Source organism: Magnolia sinica, chromosome 2, assembly GCF_029962835.1.
Source record: "Magnolia sinica isolate HGM2019 chromosome 2, MsV1, whole genome shotgun sequence".
Lineage (NCBI taxonomy): Eukaryota > Viridiplantae > Streptophyta > Magnoliopsida > Magnoliales > Magnoliaceae > Magnolia > Magnolia sinica.
Window position 1 is genome coordinate 23,740,539 of NC_080574.1, and position 20,190 is coordinate 23,760,728.

Here is a 20,190-nt window from a genome sequence, read left to right on the forward strand (position 1 = left end):
AGCGGTTTGGCTGGTGTACCTCAGCTATGTACCTGTTGTATTGTTGTCAGTAAGTTTTGTAGATCTGATCATGAGGTATTTGTTATATCCAAACCACCCATCCATTTGATGAGCTAGTCTTGAGGCTTGAAAAGAAAAATAAGAAGATCTAACTATCAAGTGGACCATGTTCCAAAAAGCAGTGAGGGATTGAATCGTCTACCATTGAAACCCTTTTTGAGATAACGGAAGTTTTGGATAAATATGAATTATTTTTTTCCTCTTCATTCAGGTCTTTGTGACCTAATGAACAGATTGGATGGAAAATAAACCTTCTGGTAGGCCCTACAAATTTTTTAACAGTTAAAATCATTATCTCCGCTACTATCTGTGGAGTGGTCCAAATGATCTTTGGATATGATTCATTTTTTGAATAATGCTCCAAAATAATCTCTAAAAATAGATGGACAATGTAGATATAATAAATATATCACTGTGGGCCTACGTAACTTTGATATCCTTTGAACCTTTTCGGAGTTTGACGAGCGTCAGTGCTCATCTTCGCACACGACCGTGCATCTATTCGCACACGGCCGTTTAGCCAATCCGATTCCCATAGAAACTCTCCGGACGCTGATTGCGTCCTACTACTATCCACACCCTTAATTATTTTTATATGATTATTTTAATATATGAACCAAAAATAGAGATAGGTTCAGCCTTTAATTGGACCACAAATTTGGGATTAAACTTTCACCATTAAAAACTTCCTGGGAGTTGGAGAAGTGTCGGATCAAGATGAAATTTGTGTTTTCACTTCATCAAAAGTCTGCATGACCTTATTAATAGGTTGGGTGGTAAAACAAACATCAAGGAGGCCCTTAGAAATGTTTCAACGGTGGATGTCATTATCACTGCAGCTTCCTTTAATATGGTCCATTGGATCTGTATATCTGCTTCATTTTTTGTATAATACCTTTAAATGATCGTATAAAAATGATTAACGGCGTGGATAAAATAATCACATCACTATGAGCCTCACAAAGCCCTACCTGAACGGATTACCGTCCGGCGGGGGTACGACGACGCAATCCGCATCCCCCCTAGATCCCCCTTGTTTTGGAAACGGATTGTCGGGTGTACCACACATCAGCTCTATAGCTGTTGTAGGTACGTGTCGTGCCAAGACTAGCACTGACGCTCCTCGAGTTACGAGTTGCACGGATGATTCAAAGGAGATCAAAGTTACATGGCCCCACAGTGATGTATTTATTATATCTACATTGCTCATCTATTTTTAGAGATTATTTTAGAGCATTATGCAAACAATTAATCATATCCAAATGGACCACACCACAATAGCAGTGGGGATAATGATTTTCACCGTTAAAAAATTTTTAGGGCCCACTGTAACGTTTATTTTACATCCAATCTATTCACAAGGTCACAAAGACCTGAATGAAGAGGAAAAACAAATTTCATATTGATCCTAAACTTTTGTGACCTCGAAAAGGGTTTCAATGGTAAACGTTCAATCCTCCACTGATTTTTACAGTGTAGTCCACTTGATAGTTAGATCTATCTTATTTTTAGTGTCAAGCATTAAAACGAGCTCGCCAAATGGATAGACGGTTTGGATATAACACATACGTCGTGATTAGACCTACAGAACTTGCTGAGGTAAATAGAGCAGCTATATAACTGGCGTTGGTACACCAGCCAATCCGCTTCCCCTGGATTCAAGTTTTCTTCTTCTTTTTTGTTTTATATAAGATAATATATTTTATTATATCGTCCTTTTTAATGCTGGGAACTTCCAAAGGCATATGCCTCTCATCTCTCTTTATTTTTTTATACATTATTTCTTTATTCAATTGAGTCCATGGCAAGGATGTCAGTGGCTTTGTTTTCTCCATTTCCTATTTGAAAACTCCGCCACGCGTAGCCTCCGATTACACCGTCCGATTAAGACGAAACTCAATAGTTGTCCGCTGTTTGACACACCCATTCCAACGTGCTCAAAATTGGCTATGGTAACAAGAATTCTCTGTTGACCTGATAACAGAGGATCCGGACTCTCTTCCGGTGGCCAAGATGCATTTTTTCGGTTTACGCCTTTCCATGGTCCTTAGATCGTTTGCATGCGTCCCGTGCAAGAAGTAACTGGTAGTTCTGAAGTGTACTCCATAAGCTTCTTATTGAATGGTTTTCTTCAGTATTTGGGTGGCCCAGTTGACATGATGAACGGTTAGATGTTGAATTATCATCAAAGTAATCAAATGTTTAGGACGCTAATCATATATATATAAGGTAATGTATGGTCAAATTAGTAATCACATATAGGTACAAGGTGAGTTTTAGAGTAATCCATGAATAAGGCCTATACATTATTAGATTCAGATGACTTGTACACATGTGCAAGTTCCTTAGATTGTGACTTTGACAATGGTCTAAGCATATACATACGTAAAAATCAAGATGAATGGATTAAAATCTCGAATAGACGTGAGTATAAACGGCTATAATGATCTTGTTGTCGGTCTATTATGATCGAGTACATAGTGAGCATCATAGATCATGATCGAGTAGATTTAGTGTATGTTCAATGGTCAGTTTTTGAGCTAGTTTATGGATAAATAGGTAGTCTTATGAGTGTAAGTGGTGAGAGTGCAAGTGTGTGTATATATATGTGTGTGTGTGCCCGTGTATGTGTGTGAATCATTACTTTGTTCATCCCTATTATCGCCGTTCCCTTTGAGAACCAATCAAGATAAGTTATGTATGATATGTACGGATCCGCATGGTGTATTCAAAAATCTACTGATATGTACATTAAGATTTCTTGACAATAATAATTGGAGCGTATCAAACGATACCCTGTCATTGTTTGAACTACTGATAAAGAAGCAATCATATGAAAGTAGTTACAGGACAAATGGCGAAAGGAGAAACAGAGGGAATTAAGTAGTGGTGAACGATTACTATAACTGTTAAGACATAAGAAAGATCTAAATGGCTAAAGTAAAGCTATAAAAAGAAGAAGAATGCAAAAGGAAGATTTCGTCTCATACCAACTCAAACAAACCAAATTTATCTTGTAATTACCGGACAATTTACATTTCATAGAGTAATAATTTACTTTCCGAGTAAAGCAAATTGCATTTCTCAGTGTAATCTTTTACTTTCAGTCTGTTATTTACATTCCATAATGTAATACGTAGCGTTAACCAAGTAATTGGTAATCTTTAGTTGTAATTTGAGTTTATCTTCGCACGCTGGATTCAGTTCATCAATCAAAAAGGTATTTTGCAAATGTTCACCCCGATCGATCATAAGAATCCCTTCTTCATTTTCATTTATCTGTATTGAAAAATCCTTTGGTATAGAAGTCAAAGGTGCAACCCACCATCTGCATATCACTTAATTTAATTTTACACATTGAACGAGTAGTTGAATAGACAATTGATCTCATCAAATCTCGTAGCCTATCTTGGTGCTTTGGTAATAGTTGTTTCGTTTGAACTGAAGCCGCAATTTCAATTCTGGCACACTCGCACACAAACAGCCAAAAACAACAGCAACATACTTAACTCAATGATTAACACTAAACATGCCCTAAAATAAATTGGGAAAAAAAAAAAGGGACAGCCTATATATATAATTCATACCTCGAGGTGGGCCCTACTGTCAGCGTCCCACCGGGTTCTGATGTCGCAGCCAAGTTGCGAAAACAAAAAGGGCGGCAGCCCCCAGTTTGGGCTCTACTTTCGGGAAAAACTTTTATACTCTGGCAGGGTATGATGGATGATATAGAAGCACTTAGAAACTGTACACATGACACAAAATTAATTTAAAATGAACCGTCCACATTATGGAACCAGTTTAGATATATACTGAACTAAAAAAGTACAATAATTTTAATTATATAACTGATCGGATTAGTGTACATTTATTGGACGGTTGACATGGAAAAAAAAAAAAAGCATATACATCTATCCGACAGGCCCTGTTTGAGCAAACAAATGTCTACAGAGTAGACGTTAGATTGTTCAATCAATCTGATTTAGGAACTGCGACGCGAATTTATGCTGTTTAACTTGTAGTATATGCCACCTGTACAATTTTGTATTACCTGGGTATCAAGCATATACGCTGCCAGAGTATCAAATAACAACGACGTTTTCTAGATGTGATTCCAACCATGAATGTTAAGGCACGTTCGGCTAGGCGGATGGAGTGGGCCATAGAAAGCCGTGGTCATTACTCCAGCATTCTTCGGATCCCTCCACTTTAAATTACAGAACCATTTCTCCTCCCAGCTAGGGAGAGAGATGGGTTCGTACTCCGGAAACAACGATATCGTAATAATCGGTGCCGGCATATGTGGACTCGCTACGGCCCTTGCGCTCCACAGGTATTCCCATTTTCTCTCGAAATGAAAGTCTTCTAAGACTCGTGGAGACTCTAATCACTGTCCATCCCGTTCATCTCACAGATTCATGGGCCACCATGCAAATAATACACCGGTCAGATGATCCTGTCCGCACAAAAGTTGGGTTTCTTTCTCATAGGTTTTCAATTTACCGAATGAATGATGGGATGGTTAAGATTTTCTATTCAGTAATCCATAAGCATTCTACAAGTGGCCCTGCCAAATGGATGGTTGTTGGTTGCACCTATTTTCCACAAACATTTTCGGATGTCCATTTTATAGGCAATTGATTAAATAGCTGGAATCCTCTGATCAGCGTGGTTTTTGGATGGTGGCCCATGAAGACTTGCTAGACCAAATGGACGGTTTAAATATGTTGAGTACACTTTCTCCATGTAGCAACAATGACGGCTATAACTACAGTGTCCTTCGAACACGCATTGTATCATTATTCACACTCAGCCCACAGGCTGAGATAGTCTGATGATTTGAATTGTCGATTTTATCTGTATCATCATAAAATAAGCTATTGTCCTGTAATCATGTTCCAGTGACGATCGTAGCCATTGAAATTTTAATTTTCATTGTCATAAAATTCATTTATCAACAACGACAGTCAGCCCGTGGCCCATGTACCATAGATCCCAACACATTTTTTTTTTTATTTTTTTATTTTTTTTATTTTTTTTTTGGTTAGCTTGTTAGTACACCCATTGTCATTTCACATGTCACTGTTAGCCACCCCCGCTAAGGAATCGATACCAAGACCTCGTTGTTGAAACGAGTTATCTTTCACTCAGTCTACACTTGAGCTATGGATCAGGTGTACTAAGACTTCCCATTGCGATATTTGTGTTTTACCTCAGTTGTTCATTTATTTTGAAATGACATTTTTGGGCATAAGCTAAAACAAAGAGGCAGATGGAAGGCTCCAGTCCACCACAACATAAGAAGCATCGGTCTGCCGTTGAAAACTTCCTAAGACCCACGTGACGTTTATTTGCCATCCAACTTATTCGTAATGTCACATAGACCTAGACGAAGGGAGAACATTAAATATCATCTTCATCCTAAACCTTTGTGGTCCTTGAGAGGTTTTTGGTGATATGCATTCAATCATCACCGTTTCCTGTGAGGTGGTCCACTTGAACTTTTGATCTACCTCATTTTTGGGCTCATCGCCTAAAATTATTTGTTAAAATCGATGGACGGTGTGGATAAAATACGGAAGCGGACTGGCTGGTGTACCACACACCAGCTATATAGATTGATGTCAGCAGGTTCTGTGGGTCCCATAATGAGGTATGTGTTATATCCAAACCGTCCATCCATTTTTCAAGCTCGTCGTAAGGCTTGAGCCGAAAATTAAGATAGATCTAACAATCAAGAGGACCACAGTGAAAAAAGTAGTGGGGGATTGAACATCTACCATTGAAATCCTTTTGGAGATCACAAAAGTTTTGGATCAATATGAAATTTGTTTTTCCTCTTCATCCAGGTGTTTGTGACCTTATGAGCAAATTGGATGGAAAATAAACGTTATCATGGGCCCTACAAAATTCTTAACGGTGAAAATCATTATCTCCGTTGATCTTTGGATATGATTCATTTTATTTTTTATAGTACTCTAAAATGACCTTGAAAAATGGATGAATAGCGTGGATATAATAAATGCATTGTTATGAGCCATGTAACTTTGATATCCTTTGAACTGTTCCTACAACTCGGAGCTCGAGGAGCATTAGCGTTCGTCTTCGCACGACACGTACCTACACCAGCTATATATAGCGGATTGGCTAGTGTACCACACACCAGCTATATAGCTAGTGTATTGACATCATGTCCTATCATGAGGTATGTGTTATATCCAAACCATCCATCTATTTGGCGAGCTTGTCTTAAGGCTTGAGCGTAAAAATAAGACAGATATAAAGATCAACTGGACCACACTGGAAAAAGCAGGGGGATTGAACGTCTATCATTGAAACCCTTTTGGCGGTCACAGAAGTTTCGGATCAATATGAAATTTCTTTTTCCTCTTCATCCATGTATTTGTGACCTTTTAACAGATTAGATGGAAAATAAACGTTATGGTGGGCGCTACAAATTTTTTAACGGTGAAAATCATTATCCTCCTTGCTATTTTTGGTGTGGTCCATTTGAGCTTTGGATATGATTCATTTTTTGTCTAATGCTCCAAAATGATCTCGAAAAATGGATGAACGGTGTGGATATAATAAATACATCATTGTTGGCCCATATAACTTTGATTTCCTTTGAACCGTTCATACAACTCGGAGCTCAAGCAGTACTCATCTTCGCACAACACGTATCGCTATATAGCTGGTGTGTGGTACATCAGCCAATTCGCTTCCATTTATATGGTATGGAAACCGTGTTTTGTAGGCTCAAATGATGTTCACATGGTGGTTGTAGTCCCAAATGATGGTTGGACCGGCTTGACTTTTTATGCAACCAATTTCGTGGTAGAGCAACATTTGTGAAATTATTTATAACATGATCCTACGTGCATGAGCTGTAGGATAAGCTTTTTGTGCACAGCTTCTCAATCCGGACCAGCTATCTTGTCGAGCCTATTGAGTAAATAATAATTAGTTATTTACCAATATTTACAGGTCATTACTGAGAAACAAAAAGGCCCTAGCTAGATTGTCCACTGGTTCAAAATATATGTAGATCGGACGGTCCTAACCATCTAATCAGTGATATGAGCAACTGATGAAAGTGAAAATATCAGGCCCTCACTAATAGTAGAGAAGTCAATTGAAAGTGACATCTATGATAAGTTAACCTTTGCATGGGGATTTGTTGTGGTAGAGCCCACAGCCCGCAGAACTCAAGATGCTGGATCCATATATCTGATTACATCTGACAGGATGATGTGCTCATTGCCAAGGATGACCATGTTTAAAATGTCATGTCCATCACCGTTGTAGAATGTTGACCTGTTTTTGCCTCTTTTGCTTATTAGCTGGCTCCATATGCCACCCATGGGATGGCTAGGATAAGAGGTGGAATCTAGTCGAGTCAGACCGAGTTATGTCTAACCCAACTCGTTCCGGTTTTGAAAAAGGCCTAACTTAGACTCGATTCGACTCAGTACCAAGTCCAACATGCCCGACTCGATCCAAATTCGAGTTTGTGCTGGACTGATCCAAACCCAGTTCGACCCAGTCAAAAATACCGAGTCGATCGAGTTGGCACCGAGTCGAATCGGGTTGCCGAGCTGGGTTACTGGGGCAAAGCTGCAAGAGCTTGGGCTCAAACACTTGACCCCAAGGGCTGAGCTCAAGCTTAAAAATCTAGTCTTGGGGATCGAGTTGCTATCGAGTTAGATCGGCTCGTTGGGCTAAGTTACTCTAGCAAGGCCGCAAGGGTTTGGGATCAAACACTTAACACGATGGTTGAGCCCAAGTTTAAAAATCTAGCCCTAGGGTGTCCAGATTATGTTCAAAATACAGATGTCGCTTAAAAGCACTAAGAGAAATTTTCTTTGAAATCAGAAGTAAATAAATCATGTACATAAAACAAACAAAGTAAATAAACATTGTCAAAAATAAAAAAAAATAAATAAACTACATCCATGTATAAACTAATAAATATTTCATTCATTCAATATCCACTATATGATGAATGCCTTTGTGCCGTATAACCCGAGTAACATTGTCTATAATAGTAACCCCATCATCCACCTTTGTTGCTAGAATCATCCTTTGGTTCTCTTTTTACGGCTTCAACTGCGTGAGAATTCTGAGCTAACTTCGAGCTGGAGGTGTCCAAAAGATGGTTGTTTACCTCTACTAAATCGGAAGGTGGAGATGTCTTTCCATCGTTGTCATTCATATATTTAATAAGTTTTTTCAGCTGTTTTTTATGATTTGATTTGTACGAGATTCCCAACTACTTATAGAATGTTGCATGACTTTTAAGAAACTTTGGTGATTTGCTCGTGCCTGCTTCGTCATCATGTTGTTTAGGGAGGGGTTATTTTTGTTGCCTGATCCTGTGCCATTTTCAAGCTTTCTTTTACGGTCTCTTTATAATCTTGTTTTTCTTATTCCCTTAATAGTCTATTTTGTTTTTCTCTACTAACTGTGGAGGCAATTCCTCTGCTTAACCCTTCTTCAATTATAACAGGCTTACTTTTATATATTATGTGGCTGGTTATATTGGTTATAATTGTAGGAGAATGGGTAGAGAAGTCTCTGTATTTGAGTTAGAATGGCTCGAAATAAATTCTGAACTTCCTGAGAATCTTTGCTACATGGGGCAACGTCTCATATTCGACAAGCCGAATATAATTTCAACCGATTTATTTTTTTTACAAATTATTTTCCACACAACTTGTATTGTAATTTTATCTTTCCATCTAAGGCATTCATCAGATGTGTCTCATCAAGATAAATGCATTACCCAAAAATCATAGCATTCAACAACTAAGGTGATGGAGACATCTCGCGCAAACGCACGCCCCCCTTATGCACGTACACAAGGAAAAAGGCCCTACCTTTGATCTGGATCGATGACGACATCCATAAAGGGTCTCCTAGTTAGAGGATTGTGTTTTGATTCCTTAGGGTGGGCCCAATCGTCATGTAGATCCCATCATTGGATCTCATGATCATGGCCTACTACCCTAGGTGACCTAGGACTTTGAGTTTTGCTTATCACCGTTATTAGGAACATCATGAACGATTTAGATTGCATTTCTTAGTTGTTATTTTTTATTACTTCGTCTTTAAGTAATAGTATGCGCATATGGCGCAGCTTTGGGATATACATTTTTCTTATAAATATGCAACCCCTTATAGGGTTTTTCATTGAAGAAGATTAATAAAATTCTGCATTTTTCTACTTCTCTAATTCTCTGAGTTGTGGAAACTTAATTGGGTGTGAAACCCTCCCTTCTTCGAAGATTTAACTACCGTGGTGCGAAGCCATACCCATCTCAAATCGCTCTTATCTCCTATCCTCTATATTCCTCATCTCTTACAGTCATCCCCTAATCAAATCCACCCACGTTTGCCGTTAGTCTTTCCCCTACAGCAGATTTCCAGAATCTGACCCTTCAGAAGGGCTGAAATTTCGGCGTAGCACCGTATTCAAATCGATCATCTGTTTGGCCTGAAATTTGAAAGGAATGTAGCCCATCCTTGGCCGACCAGGCCCTAACTGACCGATTCTAGATTCGTGGGCCCCACACACATGCGATCCACCATCCACGCACATGCGTCAGGCCGGTTTGCTGTCCACACGCGCGGGCTGATCACAAGTTCCCTCTCGTCTCTATTTCATTCATCTTTCACCTTGTTTCCATAACTCTAACCCTAGTTCATCTCAAATCTCCAAGTTCTATTCCACTTTTGAAACCCTAAGTTTTTCCGAATTGAAACATGAGAATCCCTTGGATTGAGGAATAATTCTTTGCATGTATAGATGAATCTACTATCCTTTGAACATTGTTCGGTCTATAATTTTTAATTAATTCAGCCCTAACATGTATAGGCTTGGACCCTCGTACATTCCGCTTGTCGAATGCTTGACTTTATGTGGGATGTGAAATTATTGTGATTGTTTCTAAATTATTATAATTTAAAGCCTGAAATGTTACACATCATATCTAATTTTCATGTCCTGCATCATAAGGCAGGCAATAAAATATGCATCTAAAAGTTTTTAAGTATAGTTTTGTAAGAAAGCTAAGTGTCAATGCAGCCTAATTTTTGGGATCAATATGAACCAAGAGTTGATGTACCTGATATACAAAGTAGATTTCATGTAAGTTAAGGTTGTTTCCTTAACGTTTGAGAAACTTATCTTGATAAATACCCATGGAAGGTATCATGTGTTTTCTATTCTAGTTGAAAGCGATATTGTAAACACCCCCTAGAAGCTGATAAGATTATCAAAGTATCCAATCTAATCCAACCTAGCCAACTCAAAACAAAGCACAATTTCAAGTTCAAGTCCAAAATCAAGTACTTGAGCTGCCCACGCCCGGCCCATTAGGGTTTAGGGACATATATAATAGTGTGATACCAAGTGATAAGGGGAAATACACCACCCCAGGGGCCCCTCTACAAAAAATGGAGTGCGTCCATGTGATGCGTGGTGCACAACATTGACACCTTCCAACTTCCACAGGGAGGTTAGGTGGGGTGGTGACGTCGGTTGAGATCCTTGGTAAATGCATTGAAATGGAAAAAGACCCTACTGTCTTTATCTTTGGTCGAAATTATCTCCTTACCACTGAATTTAACTGCTCAAATTGTACCATGTGGCAGCAGCCAATCCCAACCTTTGAAAAACTTTTTACCATAGACTTCTCAGGAATTACGAAAGTGTCATCTCAAAAGGCTATAAATACCCAATTCTCCTTTTTATTCCAATCCATCTCCCACATCCCATGCCTTCTGACTTCCAAACCTCTAAGCTTCTTAGGTCTCCCATCTTCCATCCCTCCACTAGAAAGAAGAAAGAGTAGAAGGAGAGGAGTTCCAACCCAGGTCAACCTAGTCAAGCCAACCTTTAGCCACTTAAGCAATCATAACACCAATCCAACCACTCAAGTATACCCTTGCGATAAATATGTTCACCCTACTCAAATCAAGCTTCATTCATACTTAACATAAGCATCGTTCATCATTTTTTCCACTCCAAATCTCTTCTAGTATAGTCAGTCTAAGTGCATGCTCTACGGCTCATTGGTATAATCAGATCTTGTCAACCAAAAGCTTGGACTAAGTAAGCTTCGATTGCTTTCAAGAGGGTGCGTCCAGAGGGCTACGACAAGGGGACCCGATATCGCCGAGTCTTTTTATCATTGCGACGGAAGTTCTTAGTAGAGGTCTGAAAGCTATTAGCACCCAGGGCCGTTGTCAGCCTTTCAAGCTAAGGACTGGTTGCCCGCTTGTCTCCCATTTACTTTATGCGGATGACACCATTTTATTCCCGAACGGTGGAATTGCTTCTCTCAGAGTTTTGAAGAAATTTCTAGAAGATTATCAGAAAGGTTCTGGGCAAAAAGTCAACTTGCGCAAGAGCATGTTCATCCACTCCTCTAAGTTGACTGAATCCAGGGTGAGGGTCATCGAGTCTACTCTAGGGATTGCTAGATCGTCGGGGGTTTTCTCATACCTTGGGGTTCCTTGGGCAAAAGGCAACCTGAAGGCAGCTCTTTTTAGGCCGCTTCTTGATAGGGTGGAAGGTCGGATTAGAGGGTAGCAATCTAGGTGCCTTTCTCAAGCTGAGAGGGCGGTTTTGGTTCGTCATGTGTTGAACAGCATTCCAATGCATGCCTTGGCAGCCTCTCATATTCCAGCCAAAGTTTTGAAGGATCTTAAGAAGCATTTTGCGGCATTTTTCTGGGGCTGGAATGAAGGGAAATCAAAGTGCCACTAGAGAAATTGGAAGTCCATTACAGTTCCGAAGGAAGAAGGGGGTCTTAGAATCAAAAGACTTAAAGATAATGTGTCAGCATTTCGGCTGAAGATGGCTTGGGATATCAGAATTTGTCGAAGAGCCTCTGGGGCTCATTTATGACATCTAAATACAATTGTGACCTTTCTCCCTTTGGTCTTTTAGGCCCCGCATCTTTTGGATCCCCTTTATAGAAGAGAATTCATGTTGTCATCCCGGTCGCGGAGTCTTATGTTCAGTGGTACCTAGGAGATGGTAAATGCAGATTTTGGCTAGACAATTGGTCTGGCCTAGGCCCGCTCCACCGTTTAGCTTCAGCCCCAGTGCCTCCCAACCTTCTTCAACTTTATACATGCCAGGTGCTGGGCAACAACGGCCCCCTTCCTCCATCAGAGGTATTTAATTTTCTGTCCCAATAGATCATAAATTTTATTTTTCAGCAGGGTTTCTGCCTCTCGGAAGCGTCTGACTTCCCTATCTAGCCGTTCACGTCGTCTGGAGCTTTTTCTATTGCAACGGCATGGGAGAAGTGTAGAGTGTCAGGGCCTACTACAAGTTGGGCACGGGGGGTGTGGCATGATAAGCTCCCGCCGAGGATTTCCCTTTTCACCTGGAGGGTTGATTGTTGTTGATGAGGTAATTTAAGGCCGTGGTATTAGTTTGGCGTCTAAATGCATCTGTTGTGTTAGCGATCCTCAACACGGTCATGTGACTAAGTCCATTTCACATCTTCTCCTCTCTTGTCGGATTGCAGTGGATACTTGGACATATTTCGATCAAATATTTGGAGTCCACATTCTGAATTCGCTGTCGGTGGAGGCTAGGATCGCGCAATGGTGGTCCGTGGTTACATCTACTTCGTCGTCATCTGTGGCTCACACGGTTGCCCCATGCATAATATTATGGTGTATTTGAAAATGTAGGAATGCTCCTGTTTTCAATGGCACCCCTCCAACGATTGTCTCGGTGATCGCTAGAGTCAAATGGTGGCTTAACACCATTATTAGTGGTTATGGACAGACTAACACGCTGACTTCCCATCACGTCCCGAGTCATGTCACTCGATCTGTGGCTGCTATGGCTGATAGCCATAGGTGGAGATCGCAAGATTGCCTGGTAGTGAGATGGTTGAGACCGCAGAGTGGTTGGGTGAAAATCAAAGTTGACGGATCATCGCTTGGCAACCCGGGGAACTCGGGTTGGGGTGGTGTTTGCAGAGATGACAACAGGGATTTTCGCTTCGCCTTCTCCATAGGCTATGGGCGGGGATTGAACGTGAACGCAGAGCTGAGAGCTATTATGGTTGGCATGGACATTTGCATAAACAGAGGCTTCCAAAATGTGATTGTGGAATCAGACTCAAATCTGGTAATTAATTTCCTTACCTGTGCCGCGACTCCTGGGTGAAAATGGGGGTATTGGATCCAAAGGATCAAGTGCATTAGGCGGTTCGGCAATATCCGTTTCTCACACATCTATAGGGAAGGAAACGCGGTGGCAGACCAGATGGTGCGAATCGGTAGTGCAGAGCAAGGTAGCAGATTGTTTCTTCAACAATCTACCCTCCTGGCAAAGGTTAGAGGTCTTCTTTTTTTAGACAAAGTGGGCCTCGGATCTATTCGGGAAAGAACTAGAGCCGAGTAGAACAGCCGCTGATTTTCTGTGCATGGCTGCAGGTTCCTTTTTTCCTAGTTTGTATAGTTTCTCTTTTCCAGGTGCTTTATGATAGGCGTCCCCCAGGTTCTTTTTCTCCTAGGGGATCCCCGAATGTAATTGGCCTCTTTTGCTCTAATGAAATCCTGTTTTGATTTATAAAATAAAAAAAAAGTATATTTATTTGACCTGGGCTATCCCTTGTTGTAGGCACCGTGTCACATACACTTTTGCATTATCAAGCGCACGAAAACTAACTCAATCCTTATACTTTATTTAATCATGTGAAGTGGAGACCATCTACTTATACGAGTAAAGAAGGTGCCTAACACTTTTCCTCTATGTAATCATGGTTCCTTACCAAAAATTTTCACCATACATCATGGTTATTTTTATGATAGGGAATACAATGATCCCTTCTCTTATGGTTTTTAAAGGGTCAATCCAACCGTAGTAATATATGTAATTGGCTAGTGGCAACTCCCGGTCATATATAATATAATATCCCCTCCCACAATTATGTTGCAAAAGCCCTAAAAAGGCACTCATGAGTGTGATCCGCTCGCAATCCAGGTGGGGCCCACCATGATGTTTGTAATATCTGGACGTCCTATCGCAGAAGAATCTAGGTGGGGCCACCGTGATGTATATGAGAAATACACCCCATCCAACCAATTTTTGAGCTCATTTCAGGACATGCAACAAAAAACGAGCTGGATACACGACCCAAATGGGCCACACGAGAGGAAACAATGGGCCACCATAGGCAAATTTGCATTGCCACAAAAGTTTTTTTTTATCAGGCTAAGATTTTTGGTTTTCAATTCATCCCAGTGGAAATGACTTTATAAACATCAAGGTGGATCCCAAGAAGGTTGCAACGGTAGGCATGTCTTTCACCCGCTTTCCCTCTTGTGTGGCCCCTTAGATTTGAATCCAGCTCATTTTTGGTCAACTGTCCTAAAATGATATCGCAAAAGGGATGGACGAGGTGGATTTCTCACAAACGTCACGGCGGGCCCCACCTAGATTCCCGGCGCAGGAACTTCGTACGAAAGCCTTTCCCAGGAAATCCGCGTCCGTAATATCCCATGTACACATCAGTGGGCCACACCATATGTGATGTTACGAGAAATTCAGGATGATACATGCATCAGGTGGGTCACGCAAACAATTTAAAGTTGGCCGCTGCTTTCATCCTATGGCATGCTGATGGTGAGGCCAATAGAATGAACGACCAGGATCTCAAACCCACGTGCCATATTGTCAAGTGTGGGGAGAATGTGATTCTACCTTCTTTGCTTAGCTACCGTGCTGTGTTTGATGTTTTCTTGGATTTGTATGCAGGAAGGGAATTGGCAGTGTAGTTCTAGAAAGGGCCGACTCTCTGCGGTCGTCGGGAGCTGCAATCGGCATTCACACCAATGGTTGGCGCGCACTTGATCAACTGGGTGTAGGTCCCACTCTTCGAGAGAAAGCTCATCGTATATATGCGTAGGTTTCCTTGCTTTCGCATGTATATTAATCGTTAGGTTCCAAGGGGTGCGTGTTTTGTCGTGCCAACAGGCATTGCTTTGCACGAATCAAGCATGCCATGGTATCCCCCTCATACCTGGAAAAAGAAAAGGAAGTTGGCCACGGGAAATTGCCATTTGTTGCTGTCTTGGGTCATCCATAGCAGGGTGCAGCAGATGGAAAGCTAGGATTCAGTCACCTTTCTGCCCACGGTTGGATTTCTGGAAATGCATATCTTTAAGTCTAAGCATGGATGGATCACGGTCCACATATCTCAAACAATTGAAAGATCCCTAATCATTTTTTATCTTTAAGGAAAAAACAAAAACAAAAACAAAAAGGAAGCCGTTGATGATTATTATTATTTTCTCTCTTCAACCGTCCTTTTAAATGTGGCAAGTGGTTGGTGGAGATCATAACGTTAGTGGAATTATTTACAACGGCATGGCTCACCAAATGGACAGTCGACGTCATCCAACCATGCAGCCTTGTGGGCTGAATCCATGGTGGCCCACCATATCACCATTTTGCCATGTGTATGGTGAAGATCACGTTTCATGGGGCCTTTCATGATAATAGCTTCTTCTTTTTTTCTTTTTCTTTTTCCTAAATTACAACCCTTTGACGTTAAAAAATTTTATAAAATAAATTATCTTTTGAAGTAATTCTAAACACCTCCCTTTTATTTGGTGCCACTTGAAAAACTCCGACCCACAGGTATGGATTCTTACAATTACCTCCTGCCTGTTTGAGACGTTAGAGGAATCTGTGCCAAATGTCCCTGCCACTCGTATGACTAGCTCCTTGTGCCTGCCGTTGTGCCTACCTAACTGTCCAATTCACTCTACTTTTAATATTGGACATCAAAAAATTGGCTAATTCAATCATTAGATGGGCCACATCATAGAAATCAATGGACAACCATCCAAAAATCTTACATTCACGGGGTGGGCCACCTGATGGTTGGACCAACCCAATTTTTGGAATGTCCCATTTTCAGACCGAATGACCATTCTGAACAGGTTGGATGACATAAGCATACTATGGTGGGTCCGCAAGTCTACAATTAGCTGACTACGAGCCAGTTAAAACGGTGAAATGCTTATAGATAACAATGCGAAGAGACACAGAATCATCAACGAATTTCTGTTCTACGGAGGTATATACAGGAGGGAGGCATTTAAAATTGTCATAAAACAGAAGGCAAGTTCACGGTCCAACAGTCCACGATCCAGGCCGTTCATCCAATCAGTTCAATTGGTAGATCATGCCACGTGTCCAGTTTGAGTGTAGAGGACCTGTTACGGGAAATGGGTGATAGTTCAGATATGCTTTTGTCAAAATGCTGAATATTAATTCAACTTTGTTATTTACATTTATACTTAATTGTCTGAATTATATTCAGGGTGCGACACCTTTCTCTCGACAATGGAATGACACGGGAAATACTATATGGGTAAAATTCTAAACCCATCACTTGTCCAACAGCTACATATATGGGCCACCAATCCAATGGTCTAGATTGATCAAGGTGTAGCTCACCTGATTGAATACAGGAGCCACCCATCGTTATGTTGTGACAATGAAGGTTCTGTTTGGATTTAAGCAGTTTGTGTGGGGATTGTTGCAGGAATCAAGAGTATCGCAGCTTGGCGAGGAGAGATCTCATCCAAACACTTTTTGATGGCCTACCGCCCGGAACAGTCAGATTTGGCTGCCACATTGTTCAAGTCAAAACAGATCCAGTAACTTCCCAGTCTGTCCTCCATTTCGATGATGGAAATGTGGTCACTGCCAAGGTGATCTATCAATCCCGGACGTCAAATCTTTTTCTTTCTTTTTTCTTTTTTGTGACTGTTACATTATTTTCTTAATTAACATTTTCCTTTTTGAGCAATGATGATAATATTCAGGAAACGAGAAGGGTTCAAGTCCAACTGATTGGACAATAATTTAGCGGTCCACCCAGTAAATAACTTCCAACCTTCCAATAGGTTGTCCCTACCATGAGGATCGCTTGGAAAAATCAGCTCCATCCACTCGTTAGGTGGGCCACACCAAAGAAAAGTAATGTTTTCATAAATAACTAAATACAAGTGTGGTCTAATTGGTATGTGGATGAAGCTGATTTTTGCACAAAATAATCTCAATGATTGGGCTAGCCAATTCGATGGATTGGATGTCACACATATGAAAATTTAGAACAGTTCAAATGATTTTGGTAATCAGCTATTTGATTTTGTTTTAAAAAAGAAAGAGACATTCACATTCATGTGATGTAGATATTAATCGGCTGCGACGGAGTAAACTCAGTAGTGGCGGAATCACTCAAGCTAAAGCCTACAAGAAGCTCTCATACAAGTGTAGTGCATGGGCTTACAAATTACCCAAATGGTCATGGATTTGGCAATGATTTCATCATGATGAAGAAAGGACATGTGACTGTAGGGAGAAATCCAATCCACGGCATGCTCGTCCATTGGTTCATATGCCTGACGCGGATTCCTGAAGGTAAGTGTATTAATTCAAATTCCAGCTAAGACTAATGGTAATCATTAACAGATGAAAGATGTTAATCATGGTTAAAAGAATCGGTTACCCAAGTCAGGGCTGACAATCTAGTGCAACAGACATAAAGAGTGGTGAACAATCTAGTGCCACTACCCACTAGGCAGTTAAAACTGCAAGGCCCCACAACTAGTCCAGATCTCATGTTGGAAATCTCATTTGCGGGTTCATTGATGTGCATGCTTTCATCATACATGTACGCAGATTATGAAATCACAGGGAAGCCTGAAATAATCAGAGAAGCAGCACTGGAATTAATTAAGGGATTTCCAGAAGAAATAATTGAAATGGCGGAGAAGAGCATCCTCGACTCTTTTACTTTCGTAAAGATAAGATACAGAGCACCGTGGGATCTGTTACTGGGAAACTTGCACAGAGGAACGGTGGCTGTGGCAGGGGACGCAATGCATGTGATGGGCCCGTTCCTTGGGCAAGGCGGTTCAGCTGCTCTAGAAGATGCAGTTGTGCTTGGAAGATGCCTGGCGAAAGCGATGCACATGGACCCAAATGGATATTACGACGGGAAGCAGCTGGCGACTAGAGTTGAGTTCGCACTGGGTGAATACATTAAAGAAAGGAGGATGAGGGTGATAAGGTTGTCTATGCAGACGTACCTTAATGGATTGTTGATGGCAGCCTCATCCTTTTTTACGTGTGGATTGATTATGTTCGTGTTAAAGACTTTATTTGGTGGCGCACTTGGACATGCTCAATATGACTGTGGCCGCCTTTGAAAACGTTTCACAATATAAGCTGCTGCAAAGTGATACAATAAGATTGTGAGTGGGGCCAACGTTCCCCTTAGCCACCACATTCAAAGCTCCTCTCTCTCTCTCTCTCTCTCTCTCTCTCTCTCTCTCTCTCTCTCTCTCTCTCTCTCTCTCTCTCTCCTGTAATTATTGAATTTCCTGCTTTCTAAAATAAGCTTTGTAAGGGGAAAATAGTTAATAATGTATGCTTCTTTCCTTGTGAGAATTTTTAGATTTTTCTTGAGAATAATTCCGCTCTTCTATTTGAGTGAGTGAATTATTGATGTAGAGCAGGTCGCGGACGCCAAGATGGATAGAAAAGGCCTGATCGGAAGCGGAGGTAATCCAGACCGTCAGAACTTAAAACGGACATACAAACCGGAATAAGCTTTCGGACATACCATATATGATTTTGGGCTAAGACGAGCTAGTTTAGCCACCCAACCCCACTACACGGGGTTGACCACGCTGAATTTGTGAAATACCATCAGATCGACAGTCGAATCCCTGTTTTAATTTTGTTTTTACTATTTATAGTAAGTATTAGTTTGAGTATAACTCTTCATCTGTTGGGCTCTAGGAGTTGCGCCCAACATGAAAAGTGCTTAGAATAGTTACAGGAACATTATAATTCGGCCAAATAGGACACTTATTATTTTTGGCCGAAAACCATGCACACTAGTAGGAATCATGACCATCTATAAATAATAAGTTATTTATAGTAAATCCGAATTCTAGGAGTTTTAGATGTAGTTTAATTCCGAAGCTTCTTCCATGGCTTAGTGTCCCTATTTAAAGGGGTGTAAACTTGTTTATCCAATCATCACTCAAATTATGAATTTTATAGAATCTATTTTCTATTTTCCTTGCTTTTTTCCTCGTGTATTTGACAAGTCTCCATGAGGAGTCTAGAGAAGCTCTATGGATTCGGAATAGTTATCCTTGAGGAAGACGGTAATCGACCTCATCACATTCATCCCCGCATCAATTACCAACTTGACTGAGATGAAAGAGTAGAAAGAGATGTGTTCTAGCCCAAGTCAACTTAGTCAAGCCAACCCTTAGCCACCTAAGCAACCATAACATCAATCCAGCCACTCAAGTATACCCTTGTGATAAACATGTTCACCCTACTCTAATCAAGCTTCATTCATACTAACATAAGCATCGTACATCATTTTCTCCACTCCAAATCCCTTCCGGTCTAGTCGGTCAAAGTGTATGTTCTATAGTTCGTCGGTATAACTGGATCTTGCCCATCAAAAGCTTGGACTAAGTAGACTTCAACTGCTTCGTCAAGACGGTGCATCTGAGTATATTTATCTGACATGGGCTATCGCTTGTTGTAGGCACCGCATCGCACACACTTTTGCATTATCAAGTGCACAAGAACTAACTCAATCCTTGATGCTTTATTTAGTCCAATGAAGTAGAGACCATATGCTTATATGGGCAAGAAGGTGCCTAATACTTTTCCTCTTTGTAATTGTGGTTTCTTATCCATAATTTTCACCATAGATCATGATTCACTTTAAGACAAGGAATCTAATGATTATAGAAATATGTGTAATTGGCTAGTGGTGACCAAAAGTCATATATAATATAATACCTCCTCAATTACATTGCAAAAGCCCTAAAAAGAAGCATGAGTGCGGCCCGCCTGCAATCCAGGTGGGCCCCACCGTGATGTTTGTAATATACCAACTTAGATTTCCTTTCATAGGAGAATCTAGGTGGGGCCCACCTAGATGTTTGCAAGAAATCCACCCTATCCATCCATTTTTTGAGCTTATTTTAGGACATGCGACAAAAAATGAGCTGCATCCAAGACACAAATGGGCCATATGAGAGGAA

At 40.7% G+C, this 20,190-nt stretch overlaps 1 protein-coding gene across 1 annotated transcript; it reads left to right on the plus strand.

Moving 5' to 3' along the window:
* Nucleotides 1-16,133: 16,133 nt before the first annotated feature.
* Nucleotides 16,134-18,382, plus strand: LOC131224359 (monooxygenase 1-like). The gene is made up of 5 exons (XM_058219868.1): nucleotides 16,134-16,195; nucleotides 16,425-16,475; nucleotides 16,650-16,818; nucleotides 17,302-17,530; nucleotides 17,675-18,382. Exons 1-5 carry the CDS (start codon nucleotides 16,134-16,136, stop codon nucleotides 18,319-18,321), a joined length of 1,158 nt encoding a protein of 385 aa, XP_058075851.1. The 3' UTR covers nucleotides 18,322-18,382.
* Nucleotides 18,383-20,190: the final 1,808 nt, after the last annotated feature.